This window comes from Melospiza georgiana, chromosome 10 (genome assembly GCF_028018845.1).
Source record: "Melospiza georgiana isolate bMelGeo1 chromosome 10, bMelGeo1.pri, whole genome shotgun sequence".
Lineage (NCBI taxonomy): Eukaryota > Metazoa > Chordata > Aves > Passeriformes > Passerellidae > Melospiza > Melospiza georgiana.
This window is the reverse complement of record NC_080439.1, coordinates 5,764,173-5,783,377: the sequence shown is the minus strand read 5'-3', so window position 1 is coordinate 5,783,377 and position 19,205 is coordinate 5,764,173. Positions and strand designations below refer to the sequence as shown.

General features: G+C 35.9%; 1 protein-coding gene across 1 annotated transcript in view; it reads right to left on the bottom strand.

Moving 5' to 3' along the window:
* Positions 1-19,205, bottom strand: part of NAALADL2 (N-acetylated alpha-linked acidic dipeptidase like 2) — a 401,015-nt gene that overhangs the window by 76,948 nt on the left and 304,862 nt on the right. Inside the window, exons 8-10 of the mRNA XM_058031067.1 lie at positions 14,833-14,925; positions 10,496-10,701; positions 8,886-9,005 (exon numbers count right to left, since the gene is read on the bottom strand). Coding sequence (XP_057887050.1) covers positions 8,886-9,005; positions 10,496-10,701; positions 14,833-14,925 — 419 coding nt within the window. The remainder of the gene's footprint in view (positions 1-8,885; positions 9,006-10,495; positions 10,702-14,832; positions 14,926-19,205) is intronic.

The following is a 19,205-nucleotide window of genomic DNA, read 5'->3' as shown; positions in this document are numbered from 1 at the left end:
TAGACACAAATGGAGAAACTTTTTTATGGCACAGAACACCAAAAATCAGTGATTCTTTGAAGAACTCTATTGAGACATGGGTAACTATGGCAAATCTTCCCTCATGGCACCAGCCTGGAACAAGGCCAGAGAAATTTACTGCTGACAAAGCTTTACCTTGCCCTGAAACCTGCAGTCTGACACTGAAACTTCTTAATAGCAACTATGCATGAACAAATCACCCCCGTCAAGCCACACACAAAACCTATTTTTCAGTCTTTGAAATGAAAGTCACTCCCACCACTGCATACAGACCATGAAGGTCAATAAACCACCATCATATTTTTCACATAAAAAACCTCTTCTGGACTTCAATGGGAATTGAGCAAATGGTGTAATAGCAGTATTTGCACTTAAGATATCAAGTATCTGTAAAAATTGAATTTTTCAGGAAGATAATCACAAAGCAGATTTATTAAAGTGTGTCAGCACCACAAATGCAGGTCTCTAGGCTCCACTGAGAGATAAATTAAATGATCCAAAAGATGTCAAAGGATTTCATTTTTACAGCAGTGAGGTACTGTAATACTCTTTTCCTGACTGGATTCTTCCAACTTTTATCTACTTAAACCACAAGAAAGTGTTCCTGCCTCTGTACAGCAAAACAATAGCAGTGGGAAAAGGAGAAGAGAAAACCCTAGAGAAGGAAAAGCCATATGGACAAATGACTTTTTCCTTCTGGTTTCCATAGAAGCTCACTTGAACTTGGTTTCAAGAACCATGAAATATTAGGGCTTGGGAGAAGAACTTCAACTACTTAAATAAAATGTGGTTTTAACCACATTTTAACCAGAACCTGGTTAAAGCATGGATTCGAACGTTAATTTGATCAACAAAACACACAGTAGCCAGCTATCACCCAAAACTCATCATATATCTAAATGATGTGTTTCTTTGTGCTCTGAAAATTAGGATTATTATCTGAGATCTTTCCAGAACCGAAGCAAAGCATAAAACAGGGATACTGTAATTTCTATGTACTGTCAAGTACTACAAGACTAAAAAGACATTTAAATTTTGTTAAAGAAATCAGGATTTTTATTAATAAGTTTTCAGGGATATGTCCCTGCTTTTTCATAGAAAGCAAGGGAATCAAGATAGGCTGATAATTAATTTTATTTCAGAACTGATTAGCAGAGTTCTACAATACAGACAACTGATAGCTTCTAACTACTGCACAATATAATCTAAGTATCTATAACACTGTATTTCAGGTTTCATCCTCCAAATTCCAATCTTTAAAAGTTAATTTTGATGCAATAAAATTGAACTTTCTGAAACAATGCTTACACAGTCTGTAAGGGAGAAATGTTTGCACTGCACAAATTGAGAAAACAAATTGACATATCCTGTAAAGAGCTATCTAAAGCTATTTACTCTGGTAAGGAAGACTAATGAATGCTACATATATATATATTTCTGAGAATACTAAATAATACAGCATCTACATGAATTGTCAAAGGTGCAGATTCTAGTCAGCAGTGTGGAAAAAAATTACTTCACAACCCAATATATTTTAATGGGCTAAAACTATTGAATCCCATAAATATGAGCTCATTTTTTCCTCAATATTAAATGTTTCTCTGTGCATTCCACCTGCCACAGTTTGTATCTCTGGCCTCACTGCTATAATTGCATATGCAAATAGTTGTATGGATAGAATTCTCCCTTCTAGTGCTGAATTACCTGTTGAAGGTACAGCATTAAGCCTTTATTTAAGTAATTATAGAATAATTATCTAATCAAGAAAAGGATGTTCAGTTACAAAGCAGAGGATCCAGCAGCTCTCCTAAACTCCTTTTGAAAGAAAACTTAAAGCATTTAAAGTGTTAAAATAGAAGGCTACAAAAGAAGTTTTGAAATCCCTTTCAATGCTCTGCCAGGAGACAAAGGTTGGAGCTGTGTGACCTTTAGCTGCCAAAAGAAAGCTTTTTGCAGAACCTCCAAGAAAACTATTTCTTGCATTTTGGCTTTTCCTGACATCTGAGATTATCTGCTGTAAAATTTCCTCTGTTGTATTCAGAGAAGTCCCATTCTGCGTGCCCTTCAAGACAGGAGTAATACTATGGGAATTGTGGCTCTTTGACTCAATAAATAAAAATCCATATCAACTATGTTACTAATTAAAACCTTAGGAATAATTTGGAAAATACATGTATTTTCCACATATATTAAATTGGCTTGAAATCGCTTTTGAAATTTCACATTCCCTGTTTATGGTGTCCCAAAACTCTCCCTTCTAGCTCTGTTTAGTCTTTTTTTTTTGCACTAGACAAACCATCATCACCAGAATCTGCTTGTGGTAAACAGATGAAGAATAAACCAACCAGGCAAATCCCAGAACAGTTCAAGTTTATGCTTGTGAATATTCAAAATATCACAGTTTTAAATGGATTTGGAATGATTTTCCTCACACCTGGCTTCAAAGAATTCATCAAAGAATTCTAATTTCTTGCCAATAAATATGCCTAAGTTAAAATTTTAATTTTTTTTTTCCTTTTGATGACTGACATAAACCAGGTGAGGTGTTTGGGGATTTCTTTTTTTTTCCCTTCCTAAATTTGAGGATTTCTTATATAAGTATGCCTAAACAAGAGACACAGAAGTTCAATTAACAGCCTTAAAGCAATCACGATTTTGTTTTCACATGTAAGAACTGTTACTACAACAACGCTGAAATTAAAGGGGGGACAAATTTATGCAACAAAAATATGCCAATCACCATAACTTTGAGTTGATTTTTAAACCTGAACCCTAGAAGACATGTAAGAGTCTTCCAAGCATGACAAGGGTCCATGTTGAAAGAGAACTTCCAACCTCAAAATCTCTCAGCATGAGCAGGAATTAATTCCACTCTTCACTGCACCCACTGGAGCTCAGGTCAAAATTTTCACCTCAGTTACAGGTTCACCATTCTACAGAGGAACATCTACTCTTCCTGGGAAAAATAGCTTAAAAAACCCCCAAACCAAAACAAAAAAAACCTCAAAGAAACAACAAAAAACCCCCATCTAAACCAAACCCCCCACACCTTCCCAGGTTTCTACAAACCTTCAGTTCTTCCAATTCCTCTGAATTCTGTAAGCTGCTCAGTGAAATATGAAATACTCTATGAATACTCTATGAAACAGCTCGCAATTTTGCAGCATAAAAGAGAGGTACATCATGTAAAAACAAACACCTCCATGCTTGTGCACAGAAGAGTCAGTGAGAGCTCCAAGGCTCACTGAGGGGGAGCAGAACGTGTCCAAGAGCACCTGGAACCTTCCCCCTGCCAGGAGTGAGGTTCAGCACGCTCAGAAAAGCCACACTGATGCTTCTGGCAAGGCTAGATATACATGGCATTACTGAAAATAGGTCACCTTTTCATTTATAACAAACAAATGGTCTGCTTTTCACTACCCAGGTGCTTTTTTTTTCCAGTAAGGGTCTGCAGATTAAAGGGTAAATTGTACTGCACAAGATTTTGATTCTTTTTCTGTGACATGCACAACTAAAGCCCATGGCTGCAGCTGTTTTGGATCAAAAAACATTAAACAGACTGTTTATACATTACACATTTCAGTTTATATTAATTTCCTATCAATTCTGATTTAAAGGTGCTTTCTTTCTGGTTATTTGGCCATACACCTAATTTTTGCATGTGCATTTCTTTCCCATGGGCTGTTTGTGTAGTACAGCTTATACCTATAGTCAATTTAATTTCACTCAGCAACACAGTTAATAGTGATGAAACATCAAGAGAAACTTTCAATCATTTCTGTTTATGTAGAAACTTTATAATATCCAGAGCTCTCAATCTATCTTCTTTTGTAAGAACTAAAATTTACTTTTAAACTCTCTACATGAAAGGTTTTTCTATCACCAAGAAAACATCTTTCTATTATCATGAAAAAGTCAGTTCTGAAGGGAAATAATCAAGATGAAATTAAAAAAAAAGAGTATTTAGACAGAAGTGAAGTTAATTTTTCTAATACTGTAGTCTGGCTAAAGTGTCTGGAAGGGAAAAACAGTCCCCTTACATGGTACAGCTCATTATATGAGACTCAATATTAACTCAATTAGACAATAGAAAACTTGAACCAAATCCCATTTTTGCAGCAGAAAAGGAATTACTTTCCTACTCCAGTACCACACCTGAATGTAATAAAATATTCAGATTTATTCTGTTTCATCCACAAGGGCTATTGAAATAGACATTTACATTTCAAACCAAGAAAACCTTTCTAAAAATAGACATCATTTACACCTCTATTAGAGATCTATGTAAATACAAGGAAGGACATGGAAGCAGAAAGCTTGAGTCAACAGGAACAAAGGAATTGTTCTCCAGTAAGAACACAGCTGGAGAACTGGCTCATTATTACATTATGCTTTGCTAACAAACTCTTTTCTCCACATTTAACAGTAACAGTATTTTCACAACCTCAAAACGTATGAGTAGGTTAAATTACTCACTGTCTGAATTGGCATTAATGTAATAAAATTATTCAATTTTGAAGAGTGAAAAAAATATGTAAGAGAGGAGAAAGCAGCATTTTATGAAAAGGAAAAAGTGGTCAGAAGATGCAAAAAAACCTCCTGCAAATCAAATCCCTCATTAAATGAAACTTTTCACACTGGAGAAGCAGCATCTTAATTAATTTAATAGAACTGGCAATGTATTATTGCCAATTATATTAACAGCATTATTCTAACACAGTTAGGAATTCCTGAGATAGAAGTTTGCAGCATAAACTTCTGATTCTCAAAGAGATTTTCCTTTGCTCTCAACACAAATATAAAAAGTAACACCAGCAATCAAATCAAACACGAAAAGTGATAATAGGTAAAGACTGAAAGCTCATGGGGAAGTAACAGTCTTCTGTTATAAGGTGTAGAACAAGCAATTCAAATAATAATATTTTTTCTTATTTACAACTACTGATATATGACACTAGGGAATTCACTATTAATGCTGACAGTATTAAAAAAATGAGAGGCACACAGAAGCTGGAAGAAAAGAATTGATGCTGACATTAATGTAAGATTTTATTTTTTTTAAATCAAGAAATAATGACAGTAACATCTATGCAGAAGTTTATCTTTGGCTCTACTTCATAAAGAAAAAAGAACTTTCTGTCAATAACACCACCTTTAAATGCAGAGATGTTTTATGCCTTTTACTCCATCAGTGGACACAGATACTGATATATAGCATGGAACAATACTTTGCACAGTCATTTTTAATGATCAACTCGTTCATCAATAGCTTTAAATCACTCCTTTCCTTGGGGGACAGGAGCAGTAAGTTCTGTTGGGCTCAGCTGTAACAGCAGACCTGGACTCTGATGGTCACACAATCGGTTAAAAGACAACAGCAATGAATTTATGGTTCATAATAACTTTTTTTTTTCTTTGTGACATGTCCATTATAGAAAAAAATCATTAATGGCCTTATTTACAGAGAACGAATCCCAGCCTTGAACAAACCCAATTTACCAATGACACTCTGCCAACAAATGCTGATTCACCCACTGAGCAAGCGAATTAACCATCATTTTCTGTGCAAAATAACAGTAGACAAAAATATAACTTGGCAGTACTTCCCTCTTGTTAATGTGGACACTAATTAGTTATATAAAAAATATTTGAATTAAATATGTCAAGGTCTCAGAACTGTTTGAGTTCCTCTTTGCCTAATTAATCCAAATATTTAAATTTGCTTCTTCATGTAATTTGGTGTTTCAACCAGAATCCCACAGACAGGCATATAAAATTATTATTTGCAGACTGCTTATGTAGGTCCCTTTTGAAACCTGCAACTAATATGAAGATATAATCCCTTTATACAAAACATTCTTTAAGAAACATGGTCTCTGTTAATTAGCCAAGCACTTACTCTATTCTCTGATTGCCAGACCTCACATAGCAGACAAGTTATTAAGTTTCCTGATTCTTCTTTTTGTTGTTGATGTTAGAAAATCCTTACAAATAATATGTCAGCTAAAACTTCTTTCCTAATTTTCCCAGAAATTAAGGGGGAAAAGATATTGTGGAAGCTGCAGTGATTAGCAATTGTCCAATATTTTATTTTATTTAAAAAAACAAGACAAAAAGCAAACACTGCTATGTATATTGGCCCATCTTAGTTTGCTATTTTCCCACAGTTCTCTTTAAATTATGTTTCTTGCAGCATCCACAGAGTGCTCTGCATTTAGTGTGATTATTACTTGAGTTCTCTTTCACAGGACAAACCACAGTTTTTCATTGTTATCCCTAGGATCCCAGCATTTATACTCTGTAGGCTTTTCTAACATAAATTAATTTTCCCTGGGAATACATTCTCCCTCTCTTTCACACACAACTTTAGCACTACAGTGAGCACTGAACAAAACCCAAAAAATGGTGAGATTTCAGTCTCCTTTACTTGCAAACAATGTTACAACACTGTTTAGCAGTAAAAGGAAAAATAATGCCTGACAGCTTCTTTTGTTGTGGGCTAAAAATTGAATTAAATTATGAGTTCTACCATTGAATCCATAGGCACAGTTCAGGATCATCCATGTCTTCACAAATTATGGAAAACTTCTATCCAACTAAAAAACAGGCTAATCTATCTTTTAATTTTAAAATGGACTGATATCATTAATTCTAAATTTATCTTTCACCTTCTTTCCTGTTCTAACCTGTATTCAGAGCTCACAAAAATTAAAATGATCCTCTTCTCTCATTAGAATTTTTAAGCTCTGCAACTTGCACCTGGTAGCAAGGATCTCATGTGAACAGACTCACAATTTCTTCAAGCTTAAATGAGCTCCAGAAAGTCACATCTCAGCCCATTTGCAGTGTCATAACTTACAGGTAATCTGTAATTACATTGTCTTCCTGGCAAGTGCTGGAAGTAATATCAATATTCTTCATAAGCAGATCAGTCTTCCAGAGAAAATCTCCTGGACACATGGCAAACTGTGAGTACCCATGGGAGCACACAAGGATCTGTGCTGGGCTGCTCCATCACTGTCAGTAATTTGATATGAATTTAGAAATCTAGCCAGCATTTGGAAGCCATAATTCCTATAAATCTTTTTAATGTCACAAACTGTATGACAGTTATTTTAATTACAAATACTGATATCCTACAGAAAGGAAAGCCATACAGATAAAATGCTCACATGCCTTTTATCCTTTGCTTTTTAAAGGGGGCTTTAGGATAAACATGCAGAAGGGATGCACTCTCAAAATTAAAGAATCAGAAGTGAGATGGAAGGTGTTTACTGGGACTTAAAAAAAAAAAAGAAAAAAAGACATTCTAATCACGTTTTATTAATTAATAGATGCAAGGCAAAGTTGCTAAGAGGGGCTCCTTCCATACTGCTGAACAGAATACATCTGCTATTACAAGAATTACAAAATATTATTTAACACCACAGAAATGAAGCAGAAGTTTGTTTCTTTTTCAAAACAGAGGGCATGAAAGTAATGCTCATAATAATATGGCTTTCATTAGGATTAAAAAAATTTGAGTCTTAATAAAGTGATAAATAGATAATAAAGAGACTGCTGCAAAGCTCCAGACAATTTAGTTTTCAGATCACTGCCACAGATTGTGTGGTAGAGACAAAGAAAGAAAATGAGAAAAAAACAAATAGCTCAAGGATAATAATAAACTTACTCCCTTAAATGGCAAATACTTGTTTTAATGGAATAGAATTGGCAACACCACTAGGTTAGCAAAAGGCTAGCAACTTTTCAGGGTAGTATTTCTTGCAAATACAATAGCTAAAACTGATAACAAAATTTGAATTGACATATCCATAACACCTGCAGACTCACATATATAAATAATTTTCCACAAATGGAAGCTTTTTTTCCTCTGAAATGATGTTGCCTCACATCATAATTTTTCATAATACTTACAGAGAATAAATCATAAATAATAAATTCTTTCCATGAGGAAATTACCACTTAAACATTGAACGGGAGAAGTGGTTAAGACATTGCTAAGAAGCAATTTACTGATATCATTTTACTAACTTAGTTGAACAATTGCCAAGCCAGATCAGTCTTAAACTGCATTCAATCCAAGATGCAGCTTTGTGGAGTGTTTTTTACCAAATGCTTCAGAGGCAAGTCAAATAAACACCAGAATAAGTATTCATTTGGCAAACACACAGAAAAAAACACTCAAAAAATATAATTTATGGAAGTGAAATTGAACTCCATTTTATGCATACAACTTCACACTGGTTTTGTAATTTAGAAGGTGCCTTACACTATTTTCCATTCATGTAAAATATTGATAAATTCAGAAAGCTCAGGAGCAGCAGTGGGGTCATGGGTTGAAGGCCCCTGTGCCCTTACAGACGTGGAATATTCTGACTCCAGATGAGCTGAGCAGGCATGGCTGAGCACTGCACCTGACATCCTCACTTCAGACAGGATTTATTATGGTAGGAGCAACACTCCCTGTGTGTCATGTTACATCTGCTAAATATACAGGTCTAAATGCAAACTGAGAAACAGCCTGGAAAGACCTGATTAGGATGAGAAAAATGTGCTCTGTGCTGACTAACAAATATGTTGCTTTAAAGCTGCCAAAAGGTAAAAAAGCTGTAGGGCATGCAAGTATGGTCAGACTTTGTCTAACAAACAGGTGAAACAAATTATTCTTTCTACCTCTCAATCTATTATTTTTTAAAATTAAATTTACCCTGTTTACTTTAAAAAAAACCCAAACCAGTTCATGTGCATTTGTGAGGCTAAAATTCTTAAACGAAATAACCACCGATTGCTGTGTAATGTCAACTGATCTTAACCATGGAACCTCATAAATTACAAGTGAAACCAGATATTTTATTTCTAACCTCTGCTGCCAGCTGCTGAAGAGAAGGGGATGCCACGGGCCGTAAGGTTGAGTTGCCTGTGACTGGATTATGGAGGCTGATGTAGGCCACAACATTTCTTTGAAGAACGCTCCTGAGGTCCTACAACACAAGCAGAAAAATGGTTACGACCCTGTATCATTATAATTAAGGCTGTTTTTGTTCTTTTGGCTGCTTCTAGGGGAAAACTGCACCCTACATTTCCATCCTCTGTGATTCCCCAAGTATTAGTTAACTACTGCTTCTCACAATATGCTCTTGGAAACTTCAAAGGATATCTCAGTGCTATTTCTCTATATAGCAAAAGCTGTAATTCCATTTCACACATCATCTAAAGAAAATGCAAACAGGTCTGGGAGGAATTAAAAATTACTACACTTGTAAGGCCAAAAATGAAAGCATTACACACTGTGAAACAACACGACGGCCTTTTAAACTTATGCCTTACAGAAGACAAACTTCAAAAGCAATCATTATCAACAGTTAAATGGACTCAAAATTCAGAGACCAAACTCAGATTTGAATTGCATAACTTTCCCAGTGTTTTCATTTTATTATTTTTTAGACTATAAAAATAGCATGTACAAACTGTTTCAATTATTATCTCTTTTTTTAAAAGGATCCCCTTTGCCTTCTCAGTAATGAGTTCCTCTTTGCATGAAGTGGCTCTTTATATTGAACAGAAGGGGTGTAACGCAATTACATCTGATGCAAAGCTGACTTGAAGTGGAACTAAACAAATTTTGCTTCCAGCCTGGATCTTTTCAATTTGATTTTTTCACCCCCTCTTGTTTCTGAAGAATAATCATGTTGGAAGTATGAAATTTCAATGAGGGTTGGCTGCTTCTTATGCACGGTAAAAAGCAATTAACTCTTTATTTTATCGACTGTTTTAATTCATTGAACCATTAGAGCTGGAAAAGCAGCCATGAAATTCTCTGCCTAGAGGAGTAGCAACTCCTTTAATTTATGACATGAAGTCTGCTTTAGCCATGTATGATCATCAATACTTTTGAGGTATTTTCCTTCAACCAGCTGATTCCCATTCTGTTCAAAGTAAGAGCCCAAGGAATTGTCTGGGATTGTGCCCAACTCCTCAGCACAGACCTGTGAGAAGTGAATCAGCACTAGCCATGGAGACACTGCCAGGTTTGTTTAATTCATGTAAACCATAGCATGGTTCTCTTCTTTCTCTCTTGATTCACTTCTCTCCACACTAAGCCTATCGATGCAAAATTATTAAATATTAAACCCTCAAGAAGGTGAAAAAGCTTTCTAAGCTCTTCCTGTGCCTGTGCTGTTTTTTGAGGTTTTCCTCCCTCTGTCTAACCCTGTCAATGCCCTTTTACAAAGCTGTGCTGCACCAGGGAGGGAAAGCAGCTCCCAAGGGTGCTGCACGTGCCACCTCCACAGCCATGGCAGCATCCTGGCCCCTCATTACCCCAGGAATGCCTCACAAGATGTTTTCCCTGGATTGGCTGCGCAGTACATGCATGAACACAGACAGAGGGCAGCTGATGAGCCACAATTTCCACGTGGTAATTCCATGTTTTCGGCAGAAGGAACCCTCCCTGCAGTGAGAGCAGCTTTACCTCAGCCCACTCGTAGGAGCCCACGTTGCCCAGGGCTGTTCCTCCCCACGAGCAGAAGAGCAGGGTCCTGTCAGGCCTCCAGCCCCTCCTCACCTCTGCCATCAGGGCCTGGAGCAGGGCTGTGGTCACAGCAGTGCTGCTGGCCCAGCCTTGCCCACCATAGCCCTGCAAACTGCTGTGGTGGCTGCCAATGATGACGTATCTGTCTGAAATTAGGAATTTAAAAAAAACCAAAAAAACAGATTTTTTTTTTTTTCTGGATACTCAGATTAAAAGAATTCCAAAGAACCCTAAAAATTAACTGTATTAGTAGCGTGTAATGCCATTTATACAACACAAAGCTGTCAACAAAAACGTATGTGATGACATGCAAGCCAATCATACAATTATACACAAAACTGTGAGTGGTACTTAAAAATGAAATAGTAGATAAATACATGTATACAGTTTCCTAAAATAATCCCCATACCTTTGCCTTTCTTGTTCACTTATTCCTCTCCTTATAGATCTGATATAAACCATTTTTTATAGACAATCATGCTCACAGTAGAGTGTTATGAAAAGACCACAAAATAATTAGCAGGAAATGATCCTCAATACACATCCGCATCCAAAAAAAATCCAAACCAACAGACAGACCAACCAAAAACCAAAAAACCAAAAGGTGTGGCAGTACAGCAGGAAACAAAGAAAATACACAAAGTATTAGTACTCCCTCACCTGGAAGACTGTGTTCAGTGCTCACCACCCTATCTCAAAAAAGACATGGCAGAAACAGCAGTGGAGCAGCTGGCAAGCAGATTAGAGATGATCAGGACTTAGCCTTATGTGGAAGGAGACATTAAAATACCTGGACTGCAGGTTTGGAGAGGAGACATGACAGAGGGATAGAGATAATGAATGATACAGATATGGTAAGTCACCCCAGCAGCTGTGTTAATGCTGGAATAAAGCATTTTATAGAATGAAAAGCAAGAAGTTTCAGCCTGAAATAAAAAATATGCCTACGGTTACTCACTGAAAAAAAAAAAACAAACCCAAAAACCAAACACACTTTTTTTTCCAGAGAAATAAAATTTAATCTTCATCTCTTAAGGCATTATATGTAACCCTAATACCACTCACAAGGGAGAAAAACCCCCTTATTTTACCCCACAACCACTGATGTGTTATAACACTTTAAATAACATGACTGACTGGTGTGACTGAGGCCTGTCAAGAAGTCCAAGCAGATTATTCTGAATGAGCTATTAAACTATTAGACCTTCTGGGCGAGATGAATTCACAACCCTCTTTGAAGGACTGTTTACTGGTTTTGCTCTGATATTTTGTAAAGTCTCCATCTGGCCCAGATCTAGACTTTTAAAGGGTTTTTTTTCCTATTTCAGGATATTAATAGAAAACATAAGAACGGTTATCAGCAGTGAGGAACAGTGATGCCAGACCCACAGCAACCCCTGAGTGTCATTTGGGTTCCAAAAAGTGGAAAAGTTTTCTTTTTCTTTCTTTAACCACGGGAACTCATTCACCTGCTGTCAGTTGATCACAATGCAGCAACAGATTGCTGCATATTGCCCACATCTTGTATTTGCTTATAAAATTAAAATATCTACTCAGTATGTTTTGCAGTGACTGCTGCCTGGGAAGAATATGAATAGAACACTTTGATTAAAAAAGCATTCTCTATCAAACTGGATTTCACCAGCATTGTTCAACAAAATATTTGAACATGTTGTTTAATAAGGAATCAAAAATGCTTTACAAAGAGATGATTTTTTATGTACCTGTAACACAATATTTTCAATCAACTTTGGGGGTGTGTAGGTATGGAAATGAGAATTCCTTTCTAAAAACAGATATGCAAAGTGTCAACCTAGATTTACATAACAATTTAATGTAACAAAATGAAATCTAAATCATATAATTTTGCATCTTGTGTGTTGCACCAGGATATGCTTAATTATAGGTTGCACTGACAATGAAAGAAACATAGGATTTTCAACTCATTAAATGCAGGAATTAGGAACCAAAATGAATGGCCTTACACGCCTCTAGGTCATTAATGGAAGTGCCACTAACACAGGGGGATCAGGCAGGATCAGTGCTTGCCTGTATAATAATTTCTCTTTAGCCTGTGAACAGACCATGTGAGAGGAGAGACACCTTATTAAAATAATACAGGATATTTGGACTGAGAAGGAAGCATCAACTTGCTGCCGGAGATGGCAGCTGAATGAGCAGGGGCAAAACATAACAGCTGGTGCCTCCTTTGAAATTCTTCATCTTTGCACATCTCTCCCTCAAACAGAGGCAGAACCCTAAAGCAAATGACTGCAGGAAAAGCAGAGGAGAAAGGATGGTCATGCTTGCAGAGGCAGCAGCTGTCCTTTCTCAGAATCACATGGCAAAAATGAAAAAAAGAGAAAGGACTGGAGATAGAGGGAAAAATACCCATCAGATACCCTTGAAGGTGATAAACAGGACAGAGTTCAGGGTAGGGATGGGCTGGACAACAGGGATTTAGCATTAAAAAGAGTGTCTTTATCCTGGCTTTTTTTGTTATACATCCCATCTTCAACCATGTCCAATAGAGCTATAAAATCAGTGTTACATTTTTTGGGTTTTAAAATGCTACCAGCTATCACATTTCATCTACTCCTAATGATTTTAACATCTTAGTTACACTTCAGATCCTCGTTCTTCCTCCTCAGATCAAATGCAGGCTAACATTACAGAGATGTGCTTGTCTCTATGTGTGTGTTTGGTGGTCTTTAAGCAAAAAGTAATAAATTCTACCCTTGGTGATGCTCTGCAGTCTTTCATTAAGCACTAAAGATAAATTTTGCCTTCTTTCTGCACTTCTGTGAACATAAAGGTGAATATTTCATGTGTATGAAATGAGTAAAAACCCCACCAAAATGACAGAGAATCAATGCCATGAAAATACCAAGATTCAAAGCAGTTGAGGAGGGATGACTGTAGTGTCACAACCAGGAAGAGTAGAGAGAGAAAAAAAGGTTTAACATTGATTGTGTACAAAATATTGCAGAGCATTAGACATTTAACTTGTGCCTTCACTAGAAGACAGTTGTTATGGCTCTTGTTGAGCCGGACATCCAAACTGCTGCCATCTGGGCACTGCTACTGATTTCACTTTTTAAAATCTCCTTGGATTCCTGAAGTTCAGCACATACTGGCAAACCTCCAAAAAGTAGTTTTGATTAAAAATGTAATAATAAGATGAAAGGTTCAGGTACAGAGGAGATAGAAGACCTGTTAAGCAGAAACTGAAGCACACTTTTTATTCTTTTTCTTGCCTCTGTTTCACAATTCAGAAGACAGAATGTCTAAACATGGCAGTTTCTGCCTTTCCAACTCCATGACAGCTATTTGCAAAACATTAATAACAGCAGACTGGTAACTTCAAATTCATGAAGGAAATGAAATCCTTCATAGAAATTAAATTCACTGTGCTAATTGTTTCCTCTGTTGCTTTAAACAAGCCAAAAGTCTGGTGAGAAGTATACAGTTCTGCATGCACAAAACTGAGTTGTTATTTCACCAACAGGAATAAAATTTTCTCCACCTCCTTCATTCCATGACTTAAAATATGAAATGACTGGCCTATCCCCTAAGGGACTGTAAATAAATTTCCATCCTTTCTTCACAATCTAATATAAGAGCATTAAGGCAAACATGATGCTGTTTGTGCATCATCTACATGCTAGTAATTGTTTGCACTATTTGAATAACCAGCAACAGCATTCATTCATGTTGCAGAAAACCTGCATCCTGTAGGTAAATTCACTAACAAACAAAATAATCTCCAAATGATCTTATGGTATCTTGATGATAACATTATTTCTGTACAGCATCAAAGGACAGAGGGAGTTTGTGCTTTATGTCCCAGTTGCATTTAGAGTTCCATTGTTCAACCATCACACATAGAGAACCGTAATTATTATTCATAGTTTGTATAAAACTAGCTTAAGGCATGATTGAGACACAAAATAAGGCTGCAGCAAAAGTTAAAACCATATTAAAATTAAAACCATTCAACAGCTGCTTGTACAAACTACTGATACTCTCTGTGCTCCATGTGCAACACCTGCTGCTTGTGTAAAAATATGCTTTTTGTAACTACAATATCCCCTTCAGATCATTCTCTATGTAACCCTCATATTCTGTCTTGTCACAAATCACAAAATGAGTACAAAAAAGTATTTTTCTCTCCTCTGTATTAGTGAATTATCTGGCAAAATAGGATCCTGATCCCAGCTATGACTCCCACCCATTGTGAAACAAATAATCAATACAAATGACAAAGGGAAACTTACCAGGAAATACAGCTCCTTTTAGATATCCAATGACATTAGAAATTGTCTTGTAAGTTGTGACAGACTGAATGTTCAGACTGATTGTTTTTTTGCCTGTTAAAAGATGAAAAAAAAAAAAAGAAAATGTTGAACTTATTTACCCAGCCAAGAAATGTACAGGCCAAAGACATAAATTTCACACACATTAAAAAAAAGAATTTAAAATGAGGTTAAAAAAAATCCTGAATAGGAACCACAGATTGAAACACATAATATGACATTATTTTCTTCAACCTATTTTAGCAGCATGATTCAAAGATGGAATCTCAAAAGGGATCTTTACTCCTTGAGTTAAAAGATCATTGAATTCACTCAATAAATGCTGCCAGAATACAACAGAAAAAGAAAATTTATAAGAGTAGGATTTACATAACTCTGTGATAACAAAATTAAACATCATAGGTTTTTCTCACCTAATCCTTCACCAAGGTCAATCTAACAGTAACATTCACAAAATTATACCTGGTTTATATTACATTTTCTTCTGGAGAAAAGCCCCTGTGCTAAATCAGATGGGAGCAGTCAGACCTCCCCACAGCTCTGCCAGCACAGCCTTTGGTGATGCTCTTGTGAACATGTGCCAACAGAAGCCAGGGGTTTTGGGCCTAGCTGGCATCAGATGAGGAAATGGTGCAAATACAAAGGCAGAATTATTTCAAAAGCTGCTAAAATGTAAGGAACTTGCCAGTGCTGCCACACTATTTGAGACTGCAGCACAGAATAAAGCCAGAGTAGAGCAAATATATGAGTTTAAATAGATTAAAAGAAGGTGGGACACAGTTACCACAGGAGTTCCTGCAGTTTGTGACAGTGGAAACCAAACAACCAACCACGGGCAGCTGCTGACACCTTCCAAATATGAAAACAGAATGTGTTAACATCCAGCTCATCTGAAAGGCCATAACTTCTATCCAAGAGACATGAAAATGTCTTGCATTGCTTGAACTCAAAAGCAGCAGCAGTGTGCCAATGAGCAGTGGCTGAGCAGGGGATTCTCCTCCACCCATGAATGCTCCACAGTTTTTCACAGTGGCAGAACCGTGCCTGAAGCATCTCCGGGACACAATTCCTCCCATGCCCATATCCCAGCTGCCACAGACCACAATAAAAACACCCCACAGATCATTTTGCTCTCCATGTCCCGTGCCATTATCCCATGGATCTATTTCTATCAGTTTCTTCCCAGGCTTTGTTTCCTGAGGTGCACAGAATTTGGGAGTGGGGAGTTAACTGCAACATGTGAAACAGAAACAACACATGGTTACTGTTCTTCAGGGTTCATTTGCTGGTTCATACAGTAAATTTACTTCAAAATGTTCTTAAAATAAAACACAATATATTTTAATTCATTTGTCTTCATTGGTATTTTCAAAAAAAGCAAGTGAACTGCTAGTGTTTGTTTAAAAAATGAATTAACAATAGTCATGCTATTTTTTATTCAGACAAAACCTCTTCAGTTATCAACAGATGTGTCTTCTCTGTGACAATTCTGGTTTTGCTTGAACAAATCAGTGTAAATGCAAACCAAGCAGTTAATTAAAAATAACCCTGGCACATGACTTTGCAACAATCAGTCACAGCACGTTAATAATTTTATTTGTCACATAATTAACTTTGCTCTTCTGATGTAAGTCACTGTACTTTAAAATTATTATTAATGTCATGTAAATGAATTGTTTGTTCAATAAATCCACAGATATTATTTTAGAATTTTAAAAAAAGTAATTAAAAATAGTCCAAAGAATTCCAAAAGGATCTTTTAAAACAATTGAAAATAGCTCAAGCCATCTGTGTTGATTAAGCAGCTTAAATTTAACCTCGATTATGCAAGCTACTTCTTGCTTCTGTTTCTCACCTACAACCATTCTAGAGCCAATTTACTCTTCTTAAAAAAAAAATATTTTAAAGTCAAAACTGATTTCCTTTCCTTTTCCTACAACACTTTAGATGTTTGTTCCTTTAGGCCTCTTCTCAGACAAAAAGACAATAAATCCTTTTCAAGACATCTGACTTCACTGTTTTTCCTTAATCAACATCAGCTATCGAGTCTGTAACTGACAATAAAGACACAGAAATTAACTTCTGGCAATACCCACATTCTCAGATCAGATACTCCAGTTAATAGTCATGTAACACAGTAGTCAGCTTTAGAGTGACTTGGGCTTAAAGGCTTAGAGCACCAGATGAAAAGGCTGAAACTGCTCTTCGGAGTACACAGCAGAAGCAAAATTTAATCCCCTCTAAACAGTTCTGACAACAAACCTCTTGCCCTAACACTGTATTTTAAGGATCTTGACAACTTTCTCTTTTTTTTTTTTTTTTTTTGCCCATATTCCCTGGGAAGCTTTGAGGAGACTTTACCTTAAGATTATTCAGGATACACTGTCTTTATGTAAGCTAAAAGCTGCTTCTGGGATAGAAGAACACAAACATATTTACTGCTACTTTTATTTATTTATTTCCTGACCTGGAACTTTTAAATTGTCTCATAGCAAATGACAACCTTCTCCTCTGACATTTACATAGCCATGGATTTCTAAAAGTAACTATTTTTCCTCTCATTTGATAGACAATTTTAGTACTTCAGATGTGAAAAACCTATTTGCAGTAGTTATGTTAAAAGAACATAAGTTAGGCTTGTTTCATTTTTTTTCCCTTTAACTTCATCCCAAGCTCATGCATAGAGGAGTAAAAGTTTGAGTCTCATTTTCAAACATGTTGGTTACCTTCTTGAATTCTGATCATGCTAAACATCACCAGACAGTTTTCTAAGCATTTGAGTACTGGATTTTAAAAAGCATCTTTAGGAATTCAGGTTGAAAACTGAACTCATTTGACAAGATTTTTGCTAAACACAAAAGATTTCTGTACATGCTCACTTAACTGCAGTACAGAAAAATCAAGTATTAATCGAATTTAAGGATTTCAACAGAATAACTCTTGGATTATAAACCCAAAGCTATTTGAGTAGACTGCTGAAATAAAGTATATTCAAGTAATTCAGTAATGCAGTTTTTGAGATAGTTCCTGTTGAAATCAACACCTGAATAAATGTGAACCTATCTGAAATCACAACTGAACTAGAGATTTCAAACATCATCAAACATCCATGCTCACATGACTTAGGGGACACTAATTGAGCTGAAGTATTCAGCATAAAACTGCACTTGACAGATCATCATGTCAATTTGAGTGCAAAACCTAATTTACTATGTATTTTATGTCAGTTTTCAAGTTAAACAGAGAACTTTAAGAGAAGAAATACAATCATCACACACATTTATGTAACAGTGACACTTACAAAAAATACTACATGCAACATGGCATACATAGAAAAGTGAATAAATATAAAATAGTATATACTTAATAATGTATATTATCTCAGAAAAATATTGTGTGATACTATAAAATTACATACGCAAAAATCAATACTGAATCTATGCAATATACAGTATTGTTGAGGTATAAAACTATTTGTACAGGAATGTGTCACAACTCCTAGCCAGATGTCCTTGTAATGAAAAGCCTCCACTTTTCTTGTGTATAAACAATACACCATATAAATCTGATATCTCTAATATTTTTGTCTAAAAGATTTCTATTTGATTAATCAACTATGTCACCTACTGACAATATATTCTCCTTTTTGAACAAATATTCAGAGATCTTGAGTCTCTAAGTCTACTCTAAGCTCGTGAAGAGCTTAATGAATAAATGCCTTGGTATTTGATCATCATCTTTTTTGACCTACAATGAGGAATCCAGAAATAAAACTCTTCAGATGAAGAGTTTTTGAAATAAGAAATGCCTAGAATAAAGTCCTTTAAGGAGGCTCTAAACTAGGATGGCCTAATGTGATACAGAATAAATGTGTCACAGTCAACATCAAAGAGAGTTGAAAATGCTTCTGATGGTAGAGTTGAATTTCATAACCTCACGCTACTTTCATTCTTTACCTGCTTTATAGCAATCAAAAGCAAAGCATCACAGAGGAAAACATTGGTGCAGAACAGAATTCTGAAAATATATCTTGATCATTTACAATTCTGGTAGAAAAACTCTCTAGGCTTCAGCTGGGAGTAGAGGGAAGATACATAAAAAATGCTTCACACTGTTCGTGCTTAATTCTTCTCATGGACTTCTGTTTAAAAAAGGAACAGAATTTAAAGTGATCATGGAAAGAAAATCTGAGAGTATTGGAATAAATGTCTGTAAGTTTTCATATAGATCAGAGCTCCCTATTTAACTTGTTCCTCTTTCAAATGGCAGTAAGAGACATCTGTAGAACTTTGTTCCATTTCTACTGTTGTGTACAATGACTCCAGATTTGGTAG